Raw genomic sequence first — 13418 nt, forward strand, 5'->3', positions numbered from 1 at the left:
GGAAAAAAAGGTAGATGATACAGCAGGTACGTATAGAAGGATGGTTGGCTTCAGATGACTGGAAAAAGGTAGATGCTACAGCAGGTACATATAGAAGGATGGTTGGCTTCAGATGACTGGGAAAAGGTAGATGATACAGCAGGTACATATAGAAGGATGGTTGGCTTCAGATGACTGGGAAAAGGTAGATGATACAGCAGGTACATATAGAAGGATGGTTGGCTTCAGATGACTGGGAAAAGGTAGATGATACAGCAGGTACATATAGAAGGATGGTTGGCTTCAGATGACTGGGAAAAGGTAGATGATACAGCAGGTACATATAGAAGGATGGTTGGCTTCAGATGACTGGGAAAAGGTAGATGATACAGCAGGTACATATAGAAGGATGGTTGGCTTCAGATGACTGGGAAAAGGTAGATGATACAGCAGGTACATATAGAAGGATGGTTGGCTTCAGATGACTGGGAAAAGGTAGATGCTACAGCAGGTGCATCCAAGGATAAGACTAATGTACTCACAGCAATAACTAGAGTGAGAAGACCCCAGCCCCGCACTGAACTACTCCCTGACTAACTGGCTGGATCAGTGCTCACAAGACACCTGCAGGCATCTCCAGCCTATCTAAGAAGGTGCAGCTGCTTTCCCTACCTCTGGCAGTGCAAAGCCAGGAAACCCGAGCTGAGAACGCAAGGCTGGGCTATGCAGGCTTGCAATCTGCTCTGTGGAATATCTCACTACCTACTTACTCCCACCCACCCTCGGTGCTCTTCACCAGCATACATATGTTCTAGTGTTCCTAGCAGAAGCATTTACCTCCATGCATACATCCTAGATCTCAAGCAACGTAGATAGCAGCCGTACACAGGGAAATCACAGTCCAGCCTCTGACTACAGCTCAATTACAGCTACAGAGCCTGACCACTGCTAGAGACAGCACAGCACTAGATGCCTGTGTCATACCTCTTATGCAAGTCTGTATGGACATAAGCAGCTACTGCTGGAAAAAAAGGCAATGGACTCCCGTTCTTTTAGATCTGCAATGCTCAGAGTGTTATTTATGAATCTAAATGCAGAATAAGATGTGGTCATCTTGGCTAAGTCAGTGCCTCTGGAGTAGGGGCTCCCCTTAATCTCTCCATACCCCCCCCCCCACCCCAATACCCTCTCTATCTCCATCACATCCACTCTTTAGTACATCATCAAGCATCACTTCATACTACTGTGACATGTCAGTGTCATCATTATTTCTGGGGTACAGATCGCTCAGTCCCTTCACCACCCTCTGGAGTAACAAGAGGAATACAGGAATGTTCTGATCAGCCTCCCTACGTGCAATGAGTCCTGCATACAATCCATGCCCATCACATCTAGTCCTTCGTACATCATCAAGCATCACTCTAAACTAATGTGACATGTCAGTGTGATCATTTGTTTTACTGGGGTGCAGATCACACAGCCCCCTGCCCTCTGGAGTACGGAGGTCCTCATCCAAACAACATAGAGAATATAAGAATGTTCTGATCAGCATCCCTATGACCATGCAAGGGGTCCTGCTCTAGAAACAAGCCACGTCCATCACATTCACTCCTTCGTACACAAGCAAGCATCACTCTACACCACAGACAAGTCACTGTGATCGTCTGTATTACTGGGGTACAGGATCATACAGCCCCCCCACCCTCTGGAGTACTGAAGCTTTCCTCTCTATACAGCACAGAGAATTATAGGAATGCTCTGTTCAGCCTATGACAGGGTAAGGGGTCCTGCTCTGCACACAAGCTGTGGCTAGAAAGCGTCACTCTATACTACAGCGACATGTCAGTGTGATCATCTGTATTACTGGGGTACAAATCACACAGCCAACCACCCTGTTCAGTACTGAGGCTCTCCTCCCTATACAGCATTGAGGATAGAGGAATGTTCTGGTCTGCCTTCCTAGGACTATGCAAGGGGTCCTGCTCTGCACATAAGCCATGTCTATGAATTACACTCCTTGATACATCATCAAGCATCACTCAACACTACTATTCCTTGTCAGTGTGATCATCTGTATTACTGGGGTGCAGATCACACAGCCCCCCACCCTTTGGAGCATGGACACTATCCTCCCTATACAGCACAGAGAATATAGGAATGATCTGATCTGCTTCCTATGACCATGCAAGGGGTCCTGCTCTGCACATAAGCCATGTCCATCATCAGGCATATACTCTACTGTGACATGTCAGTGTGATCGCCTGTTTTTTTGGGGTGCAGAGAGGTTCTCCTCTAAATACATAGGGAATATAGGAATGGTCAGACCATGCATAAGGTCCTTTTCTGCACAGAAGGCAGCCCACCACATCTAGTCCTCAGAACATCATCCAACATCACTCCATACTACTGTGACATTACAAAGTGATCAGCTGTATTTTTGGGGTGTAGAGAGGTTTTCCTCCATATACATAGGCAATATAGGAATGGTCTGACCATGCATAGGGTCCAGCTCTGTACACAAGGCAGCCCACCATATATAGTTCTCAGTACATCATCAAACATCAATCCATACTATCATGTCGGAGTGATCATCTGTATTTCTGGGGTGCAGATCCCTCTGAAATAGTGAGGTTCTCATCTATATACATAGGAATGATCTAACCATGCATGGGGTCTTGCTCTGTACACAAGGCAGCCCATCATATCTAGTCTTCAGTACATCATCAAGTATCACTCCATATTACTGAGACATGGCAGTGTGATCGTCTGTATTTTTGGGGTGCAGATCCCCCTGAAATAGTGAGGTTCTCCTCTATATACATAAAGATTGAACTGACCATGCATGGGGTCCTGCTCTGCACACAAGGCAGCCCTTCATATCTAGTCCTTAGTACATCATCAAACATCACTCCATATAACTGTGACATGTCAGTGTAATTGGCTGTATTTTTGGGGTACAGATCCCTCTGAAATAGGGAGGCTCTCCTCTATATACATAGAAGTATAGGAATGATCTGACATACATGGGGTCCTGTTCTTCACACAAGGCAGCTCATCATATCTAGTCCTTAGTACATCATCAGGCATCACTACTGTGACATGTCAGTGTGATCATCTGTATTGTTGGGGTGCAAATCCCTCTGGAATAGCGAGGTTCTCCCTTATATACATAGGAATGATCTGACCATACATGGGGTCCTGCTCTTCACACAAGGCAGCTCATCATATCTAGTGCTTAGTACATCATCAGGCATCACTACTGTGACATATCAGTATTTTGGGGGTGCAGATCTGGATTCTCTCCTGTATATACATATAGGGGATATAGGGATGATGTGATCAGCCCCCCCAGTACCATGCATGGGGTTGTGCTCTGCAGAGTGGAAGTAAGTGGGGTTCCCCAGGACTGATGAGCACTGGTAAGAAGTGTCTGTATAGTGACATAAGGAGGTGCTATGGCCCCCACCCCCCATCCATAGCCAGCAGTGAAGGGCTGATTCGATGGACCATTGATGGTTGGTATTCCTCGATCTCCTGTACAGAGGGTGTCCTGGGCGATCAGACGCTCCCAGCAGCAGCAGCAATCCAAGGCATCCATCACCGGTACCGGCAGCAGCGGATCCCCCCACATCCCCAAAGTCGGGGTCCCCCACTTCTCTCCCCAGCCTCTGTCTTCATCATGGGAGAGGGGGGTGACGCCCTATGACTTAAAGGGGTGCTCCATGAGGTTCCCCCACCAGCAGCAGACAGGCGATGTGTTCCGATGAGCGTCCGATGAAGATCCAGCCCCCCTCCCCCCCGATCGCACGTCTGGGGGCTGGTCCACACTAGATCTAGTACTTGTGAGGCAGTAGTTTTAGGGCTTCCTTACCTGTGTTGTCCCCCTGTCTCCTCCAGCCGCCTCCCCCTTCAGCGCTCCTCATCGCTGTCCTGGCCGGTCTGGGCTGTCACATCCACAAAGTCCCGGAGAAATGGGCGATCCGATGGGGGGAGAGGAGTCGTGCAGTGTATGTGTGCGTGTGAGTGCCGGCTCCCCTGCGATCACCTCCTCGGATGGGGAGCTCCGTCCCGGAGAGTGTGTGGCTGTGTATGAGCCGGGAGAGGAGCGGAGCCCGCTGTCTGTGTGCGGGAGGAGGAGCCGGGATCAGCACTCCGCCAGCATCCCTTCCCTGCCTCTCTCCATGCAAAGCTGCCAGCTGCTTGTTGCATGCCTTAACTCTGCAAATGGGGGCTCCTCTTCCTCCTCACTGCCTTAACAAACACACCAAGCAGCCAGCCGCCCCTCCTCCTCCTCCCCCTCCTCTACTTGTTTGATCCAGGAGAGGGGGGGGACTCAAAGGAAAAATCATTTCATTGCAATATTTCTGGGTGTTACAATCACAGGCTCATTCTGGAAGGCTGTGATCTGATGAAGGAGGACACGCTCCATCCACAGCAGAGATTGGCAGACTGATGGTTCCAAGGAGTGCTTGATAGACATTGGATCGTGCATGAGTCTGCATGGAGTTTGCATAGATTTCCTCCCACACTCTAAAGACCTGCTGGTAGGTTGATTGGCTCCCGTCTAAGGCCCCTTTCAGATGATGGGGTGGATTTGGTCCCGATCATGCAGGGGATTCGCTAACTGATCTTTTGACCTATGCAGAGCAGGTGGATGACAGGTCCCCATCCAGGGGCGGACTGACAACTCATGGGGCCCCCGGGCAATAGGAAATCATGGGGCCCCTCTGTCCTCGCCCACACTCAAACCACACCGAAAAAAGCCTATGAAAGGTACTAGGGACATCTCATGGGGCCCCTACTGACCCCGGGCCCTTAGGCAATGCCCGACTGCCTAAATGGTCAGTCCGCCCTTGTCCGTGTCCATTCAGTTTCAGCAGAGCCTGCTCTACTCTTTAGTGGCCAGGAGTAAAGGGACTCGGCTGTCCGTTTACATCCAATGGCCCTCTGATTCGATCTGCCTAACCCCAGGTTCACACCGGTGCGACTTCTCATGCGGTTTGACAGTCCGAACCCTATTGTCTGGAACAGGGGCGGACTGACAACTCATAGGGCCCCCGGGCAATAGGGGATCATGGGGCCCCTGTGTCCTTGCCCACACTCAAAAAAAGCCTATAAAAAGGTACCAGGGGCATTTCATGGGGCCCCCTACTGACCCCGGGCCCTCGGGCAGTGCCCGAGTTCTTGAATGGTCAGTCCGCCCCTGGTCTGGAATGGAACTTTCCAAATCGGTGTGACTCTGCATCAAGTTTGAAAGTAGTTTCCTGCACTACTTTTTCCGATTTCAGTTGCAACTTGCGTAGACATCTGGCCATGAAGTCACAGGGACATGTGACTTTAAAACCACACAACGTCACTTGAAGTCGCACAGTTTCAAAGTTGGATCTGGAGTGAACCCAGACTGAACGGAAGAAGGTCCATCAGAGGTAGGTGGGAATGAAGCAGGTGCTACACCTAGAGATAATCCCCACGGAGGTGGAATGTCGGTGCTCTTGCTCTGTGTCTTCCCAGCACAGATGAAACTGAATGATGAGGATTGGGATAACCGGCATTTGTCTTTCCAAATAATAAACTTTATTGAGCAAGTAAAATGTGCATAGAAAATGGTTTACGCGTTTCGGCAAGCAGCCTTAGGCATAGCTATTATGACAAGGACACAGCCCACTCTTCTCTATGGGCGGTCAGATGTAAACAGACTGGCATAGACATCTAAGCATGGAGTTACACTGACATGCGACTTTGAAATCCTGCGACTTCAAGTGAAGTCGCAGGATTTCAAAGTTGGATCCCGTGTAAACCCAGGCTGAACGGAAGAGGATCCAGCGGAGATAGATGGGAATATAGGAATGGTCTGACCATGCATAGGGTCCTGCTCTGCACACAAAGCAGCTCACTATATCTAGTTCTCAGTACATCACCAAGCATCACTCCATACTGTTATGATATGTCTGTATTTTGGGGTGCAGATCTCTGCAAATTGGGGATTCTCTCCTCTATGTACATAAGGCCCCTTTCACATGAGCTGGATCCGGATCTGCTCAGCAGGGGATCCGTCTGCTGATCCCCTGCTGAGCTGCCACCTATGTAGAGCGGACCCGGACACAGCCCACTCTCATATGACGTCCTCTCATTCTAGCTGCGTATGCATACCCCCGGGGGGGCGCAGTGATAGGTAGTGCGCTGTGTCCCTAGGATAATCGGTCACGGTAATGAGCCGATTACGTAGGCTCTTTACCATGTGATCAACTGTGTCCAATCACAGCTGATCAAATGTAAAAAGGGAATGCCGGTTATCGGGAGTACTCTCCTCACGCTGACAGCCAATAAGCAGCAATCCACACAGGGGACATCTACACTGATAATCAAGGCACTGATCATCAGTGCCCTAATGATCAGTGCAGCCCTTCAGTGCCTATCAGTGATGCCATTTTTTGAGTTGCTGCGTTACTTTAACTGACAATTGCGCAGTCATGCAACGCTGCACTCAATGTCCCTTTTTTCCCACAAATAGAGAATTTTTGGTAGTGTGTGATCGTCTGTGCGATCGTCTGTGCTATAAACAAAAAAAGACAGACAATTTTGAGGAAAAAAAAAAGTATTTTTTACTTTCTGCTATTAAACATGTCCAGTAAAAAAATTTTAAAAATCAAATTTCATCATAAATTTAGGCCAAAATGTATTCTGCTACATGTCTTTGCTAAAAAAAAAATCCCAATACGTGTAAATTAATTGGGTTACATGAAAGTTATGGCGTTTACAAATGGCGGTATATATACAGGGGTTTTTTTTATTTTTACTAGTAATGTGGTCAATTAGTGATTTATAGCGGGACTGCGGCAGGCAAATTGATGAGGAAATTAGATTTTTTAAAAATTTTTTACTGGACATGTTTAATAGCAAAAAGTCAAAAATATTGTTGTTTTTTTTTCAAAATTGTCGGTCATTTTTTTTTTCAATAGTCCAAAAATAAAAAACGCACAGGCAATCAAATACCACTGAAAGAAAGCTCAATTAGTGGGCCCAAAAAGGACATCAATTTCATTGGGATCCAGCGTTGCATGACCATGCAATTGTCAGTTAAAGTAGCGCAGCACAATAACGCAAAAAATGGCCAGGTCAGGAAGGGGGGTAAATCTTCAGGAGGGCAAGTGGTTAAATACCACCAAAAGAAAGCTCTATGTGTGAAAAAAGTAAAACATTTTTAATGGGTATAGTGTTGCATGACCGCGTAATTGTCATTCAGCTTGGGTTCACATATATGCGGTGCGGTATATTGCATGTGATTCACACAGGAACTGCACCGCATTCCTTTGCAAATCACATGCGATTTGTGTGCGGTGCGATTGTAGCCATATATTTTGCATGACTCTAATTGCACTGCACCCGCAACAAAAAGGTGCAGGACTGTTTTTTGGGTCCGCACTAGAATCGGATCGCATGGGTATTCACACCTATGCGATCCGTTTCTGTACATCGCACTGCGTTTTGCGGATCGCTTTCGGGGTGTTGTTAACATACACACCCGCAGCAGTTCGCATGAACGGGGTGCTATTCTGATGCGGTGCGGAATTCGCACAGAAAACGCTGCAAATTCTGCACCGCATCAGTGTACACCAGGGCTTAAAGTGCTATAATGCTGAAAGCTGAAAATTGGCCTGAGCAGGAATGGGGTAAAAGTGCCCGGTATTGAAGTGGTAAAGGGATGAGGTGGGAACCCTAACCGTAGGCCGCAGCCATCAGATCCAGGAACGTATGCATGTAAGGACTGGGAAGAGGATTTACTTTAGGTCAGTGTAATGCATGGGTCGAATTCCGAACGATTTTTCGTCTCAAAATCGAAAACGCTGTTCGCTCGGTAATCCAATGGTGCCATCAATGATTTCGAAAATCGGCCGACCAAGTCATAAAGTTCACAGGTGAAACTTCTGTTCCTTCCAGTTCACGGCTCATGCGCATATTCTTATCGGAAAAACGATTGTACGATTTGACCATCGAGTCGAAAATCGGTTGTTTTTCACAAATTTTCCAACATGCCCGATCACTGAAAAGGGGAGGAACCACGAAAATCGTCCGGTGCCATTGACCCACTAACAGAGCGAAAATTGGAAGATTATTCTGTTGAATTTCAACCCATGTATGGCCAGCCTTAAAGGTCAAATAGAAGTGCATTGTCCTAAAGTGTACTTATCCTTGAAGCCAGACTCTTCAGGAACTTTAGAATGGAGCCATATTCAACAGCCCACTTGCTGATAAACATGGTAAGCAGTGAGGTGTTTGTTGACAAATGGTGATAATGTGAACAACATGCACATCCTTCCCCCACCAAACAAGGTCCTGCTATGTGCCCAGCACAGGCTGACAGTAAACACACACTTTTGTCACTAATGGCTGAAAGTTTGCTGTTTGTGTTCCAGCTCGTCTGGGTGTGGTACTGACAAAACACTGCGCCGTTTGTACTGAAAACACAGACTGCACACCTGTACTGGAAGAACACACAGCAACATTTCTCCACTTCAAGAGCTTGCAAGAAAATAAACCCAAAATCCATCTTCCGCCACCATAAAACCCAGGACATTCCATTCATTCAGATCCCCCCAAACTGGAAATTCAAGCTGATACAATGACACTACTGAGTACATCCTGGTAGCAAAACGAGTTTTTCTAGTCGGATTTTGTTCACATGGCATACAAAGGATTGGATCGCAGCTCGCCAAAGGGCCGAGGCTGAAAAATGTACAATAAATGTATGATTATACCGAGACATAAATAGCAGCGATCTTCTTAAAGGGCTGGAAATAGTACAGGGCTAGCTGTGTAGTTATGCAAATATAATGTGCCCAGGCAGCATCGAACTAATAAAAGAAAAAGGAGATTATATTCGTAGGTTGTCAGTGATGACCTCTTTTTAAAAATACTAATTGCCTGGTTGTCTCTGTTTACAATAGTAAGGCTGCCCGCGAGGTACTTTGTGTAAATTGGTGGGCTGCGATGGCATTGACCCTAGGTTCACATTTGTGCAGGTGGTGCTGCTGGGGATCTGCACGAAAATCCGTGCAGCGGCACCACCCGCACAGAGAAATGCGCACCCGCGGGCGGGTGCTATTAGTTCTAATGGCACGCCGCCCGCACTGGAAAACGCAACCGTACTGGGAACCGAGGTTCCCGTGCGGGCTGCGTTTTCCAAAGAAGTGCAGGGACTTGGCAAATCAGTGATCACATGATCGGGACCCCACACAGAGATCCCTACAGCGATCAGTGTTCGCCACAGGCAGGGAAGCGGGGAGGACGTTTATAAATGCTCCTGTCTGGCCATTTATATACATGGGCCAGACAGGAAGTGGGAAAGGTGTTACTAAACCCAGGAGCCTGCATTCACTAAATCTGGTCTCCCACTGACACGACAAGGAAATGCAATTATTTTTGTAAATATAAACTTCTAAATACCTTTTCTCATCAGCAGTTAGAGCAGTCTTGTGACTTCTATCAGTGTCCAACTGAGCACTGGTTAACACTTGTAGGAGGAGTTTTTATACTTCTCTCACTGCCCTATGAGATTGCATAACCCCTGACCCTCTGTCAGGACAGTGCTGATTGGCCCTGTGCTGATCACATGCACCCTCCCAAGAAAAAGTAAAAACTCTCTAGCAGTACACACCAAACTGAGCATGTGCAGAGTGTCCACGAGGCTCTTTTCTATCAGGAGATGAAATTGGGAACATGGAAGAAGAGGAGGATCAGAGAAGACAGGATCAAACATCCTTTTAACACAATGTAGAAGATTAATCCCTTAAGTTCCACAGTGAGTATAACAAGCATGTATATACAGACTGATTTTACTGTTGTGGCTTTAGTTACACTTTAATGTGTATATGTGGGCCCCTAGGGTTCATGTAAGCTGGGCTTAAAAAAACACTGCTTTTACAGGAGTTTTGTGTTTTTGTTTTTTTTCTTGTGCCCGTAAAAGCAGCTTAGTGTTCTTCTAAGTGTCCATGCACATTAGGGTGTTTAAAAGCATATTTCAGGAGGAGAGTTTAGAGGCAGAAAAAAAAATTGCAAGTGCGTTTTTGAGAAGACTTTTAAGACAGAAAAAAAATTCTAAATGCGCATTAACGCAGCGTTTAGGAGCATTTACCTTTTTCAACTGTACACTGAAAAATAAGCAGAGGGGAATGTTTTGAAAAAAACGCTTATAAAAGTTAATGCCCATAAACACTCAAACTCTTTTGCAATACGCTACTATGAGCATTTTATGCCCCTTTTTCTGACACAGGTCCTGGCATTTTTTTTCTGCTCCTAGTGTGCATGGACCCTCATCTGGTAAAACAAATACATACAATCATTGTAAGAACATACAGAAAACACAATGAATAGTTAGGCTATAAATAGTGGTAAGTGATTCTCACCAGCGATGCTGCCTTTAGCGGATGCAAAGGGGTGTAAGTTTTAGCCCGATGTGCTCTGATAGCAGGCTTGTTCTCTCCCAGTTTCTAAGATGGAGTCTGAGCTCCCAAGATGCATTTCTTTTCCTTCACACAGAATTATGGGAATTTTTATTAACACATTAAACAGAAACAGTCTCAAGTTTCTGTAAAACAGTCAATTTATTATTGGCTCCATCCAGTGGTCAAATTTGACAGGCAAAATATATTCCCGTGCTGGAGGCAGAACAACACTATTCTTCCCAGTGAATGACTGTGCAGGGGGGCATGTCAGCACAATTCTTGACCATTGGATGACAGGCAGACTGTGCTCCCAGCACAGCCAGAAAACTGACCATGCTGGGGTTGATATGCTCTCATATCTAGTGTGGTCAGTTTGAAATAGAAAAGCAGGAGGATTGGCAGGATCACCAGGTATTTCATATAAAAGAAGCAATGCAAAGAAAACAGGATACTTTTTAACACAAATACTTGATACAACAGACACATATGAGGAATATGAAATTTTGGGGTAACAAACATTTTAAAGAAGAAGATCAATACCTACCTATCTGGCAGTTGCCAGGTCAGATCTTTTTCTTTAGAATACACTGGCACCAGCACTTCTGGGTGTGTCAGATAGTGTGTCCTTCACCAAATTCTTCCTAGTGTTCAGTGCCCTTAGTGGTGGTGGTGGTGAGGGAGGGGAGGGGTAGCATGGTATTGTATAGCGAACACTGCATGCATACTCCAGATTGGTGGTGGGCATCTATCAGAGTGTGGGCTCCCTTCTACCAGGCCATAGTTATTGCTGTCACGCCATGCTTCAGCATGCTCATGCTACAGTCATGCACCCACCCCCTCTGCTTCTAGAAAGCAAGTAAATGTCAACATATGCACAATGCGCCTTCCATGCCACTATGAGCACCCTTAGCACAGGGAAGGGGGTAGTGTAGAATGGTGCACTAGAGCATGCAGGGCAGTATGCCCATCTATGTGATGCATTAGCATTTTCACCTTGAAAGCTGGACAACCCATTTCCCGCCACTGAGCACTACAATATCTACACCAAGTTATTACATAGTGTTACATTTTTTTTTTTACGGATATTATTAGTTAAAACTAGGGGCATTGAACAGGCCCTAATAATACATAGAATTAAGCTGCGCTTATCCTCAAGCTGGAGAAGGCTCAAACCATGCAATCAAGATAACTGCTCTCAAAGGATCAATTTTCACTTATGCACTTGATATTTATGTTTTTATGTGCATTTTTCAAGCTGAAGTCCAGGGAAAGGAAAAATACTTTCTATCAGTGGGTTGCAGCTGCACAGCAAAGTGTTGCTCTTTTAGGTCTAGGGAGGTCACAAAGAGCAGATTTACTGATTCAATCCAGGCTGTAAAACTGTTCCCCGCAGCCTCTTCCTCTCAAAACCCCTGCAGTCACAAGTACTCTGCCATCATCAAGTCCAGTGCAGAGCCCATAGCCCTGCACTGGATGTGAGAATGCTGAGGGAGGGAATGTAAGGGGCATTCTTTCCACTTATCACCAATGTATGCTACTGTCATGGGAATTGAAATTGAAGTGCCACACTACTGGTAAGAGGTCCACATACAACATTATTCCATTAAAAGTCAGGGGTACGATCCAGAAAAGTATCCAATGCGTTTCGGGAGTCCAACTGCCCCCTTCCTCAGGGCTTGACTTGCAACAATGTGAACAAACCAGAAGTTTACTGGACCTACAATGGTATTTTTTCCAGTGTGAATTACAAGCACGGGCCTTATCAGCAGCTGGTTTGGCAGAAACCATGCTACTAGTATTATATTACATTACACTGCAAGCCAAGGAGACTGTGGAGATGCTCTTGGGTGTAGAAGCCACCTGCCCAGGGATCATATATACCAACATCAATACCTTAGGATACCAATACTATCTTTTCACTTTTCTCACCAATGTATGGGGCATTCTTCCTATTGACCACCAATGTAAAGGGTATTTTTCCCCATTGTCCACAAATGTAAGAGGCATTCTTCCCACTGACTACCAATGTAAGAGGCATTTTTCCCATTGGCCACAAATGTAAGCAGCATTCTTCCCACAGATTACAAATGTAACAAGCATTTTCCCCATTGTCCACAAATGTAAGGGGCATTCTTCCCAGTGACTACCAATGTAAGGGGTATTTTCCCCATTGGCCACAAATGTAAGAGGCATTTTTTCCACTGACTACCAGTGTAAGAGGCATTTTTCCCATTGGCCACAAATGTAAGGGGTTTTCTTCTCACTGACCACAAATGTAAGTGGCATTCTTCCCAGTGACTTCCAATGTAAGGGGTATTTTCCCCATTGGCCACAAATGTAAGAGGCATTTTTCCCACTGACTACCAATGTAAGAGGCATTTTTCCCATTGGCCACAAATGTAAGGGGTTTTCTTCTCACTGACTACCAATGTAAGAGGCATTTTTCCCATTGGCCACCAATATAAGGGGTTTTCTTCTCACTAACCACTAATGTAAGGGGCATTTTTCCCACTGACAACTATTGTAAATGACATTTTCCTCCATGGCCACCAATGTATGGAACATTCTCCCAACTGACACAAATGTAAGGAGCATTTTCCTACAGACAACCAATGTAAGGAGCATTTTTTTTTCTACTGGCTACCAATGTAAGGGACATTTTCCATCTGACAACCATTGTAAAGGACATTCTCCCAAATGGTCACCAATGTCAGGAACATTCTCCCAACTGACCACAAATGTAAGGAGCATTTTCCCCACTGACCATCAATGTAAGGAGCATTCTTTTCACTGACCACCAGTGCATTAGTGCCCTTTACTGACCACTAGTGTACTGGGAAACACATCCACTATGAATGTAAAGAAAGGGTCACTTTTCTACTTAACACCAATATAAGGGATCATTACAATTTTCACTAGCTACTTTTCTTTTCTGGTCATTATCATTATTATTTGTTTCATTTCATTATTATTACTGAAAACAATATTGTTATCTAG

General features: G+C 45.8%; 1 protein-coding gene across 3 annotated transcripts in view; it reads right to left on the bottom strand.

Annotated features, from left to right (window-relative positions):
- Window positions 1-4423, bottom strand: part of PCDH1 (protocadherin 1) — a 335047-nt gene extending 330624 nt beyond the window's left edge. The window contains exon 1 of one of the 3 annotated variants that reach the window (XM_089653008.1): window positions 3851-4418. In XM_089653008.1, the coding sequence (XP_089509134.1) occupies window positions 3851-3902 (52 nt within the window). In that variant the 5' untranslated portion in view covers window positions 3903-4418. Of the gene's footprint in view, window positions 1-3850 lie in introns of all 3 variants that reach the window. The other 2 variants (XM_089653087.1, XM_089653136.1) reach the window with 2 other exon arrangements.
- Between the last annotated feature and the right edge of the window lie 8995 nt (window positions 4424-13418).

This window comes from Staurois parvus, unplaced genomic scaffold (assembly GCF_062004578.1).
Source record: "Staurois parvus isolate SC_StPar_1 unplaced genomic scaffold, SC_StPar_1.0 ptg000006l, whole genome shotgun sequence".
In the NCBI taxonomy this organism is placed as follows: domain Eukaryota; kingdom Metazoa; phylum Chordata; class Amphibia; order Anura; family Ranidae; genus Staurois; species Staurois parvus.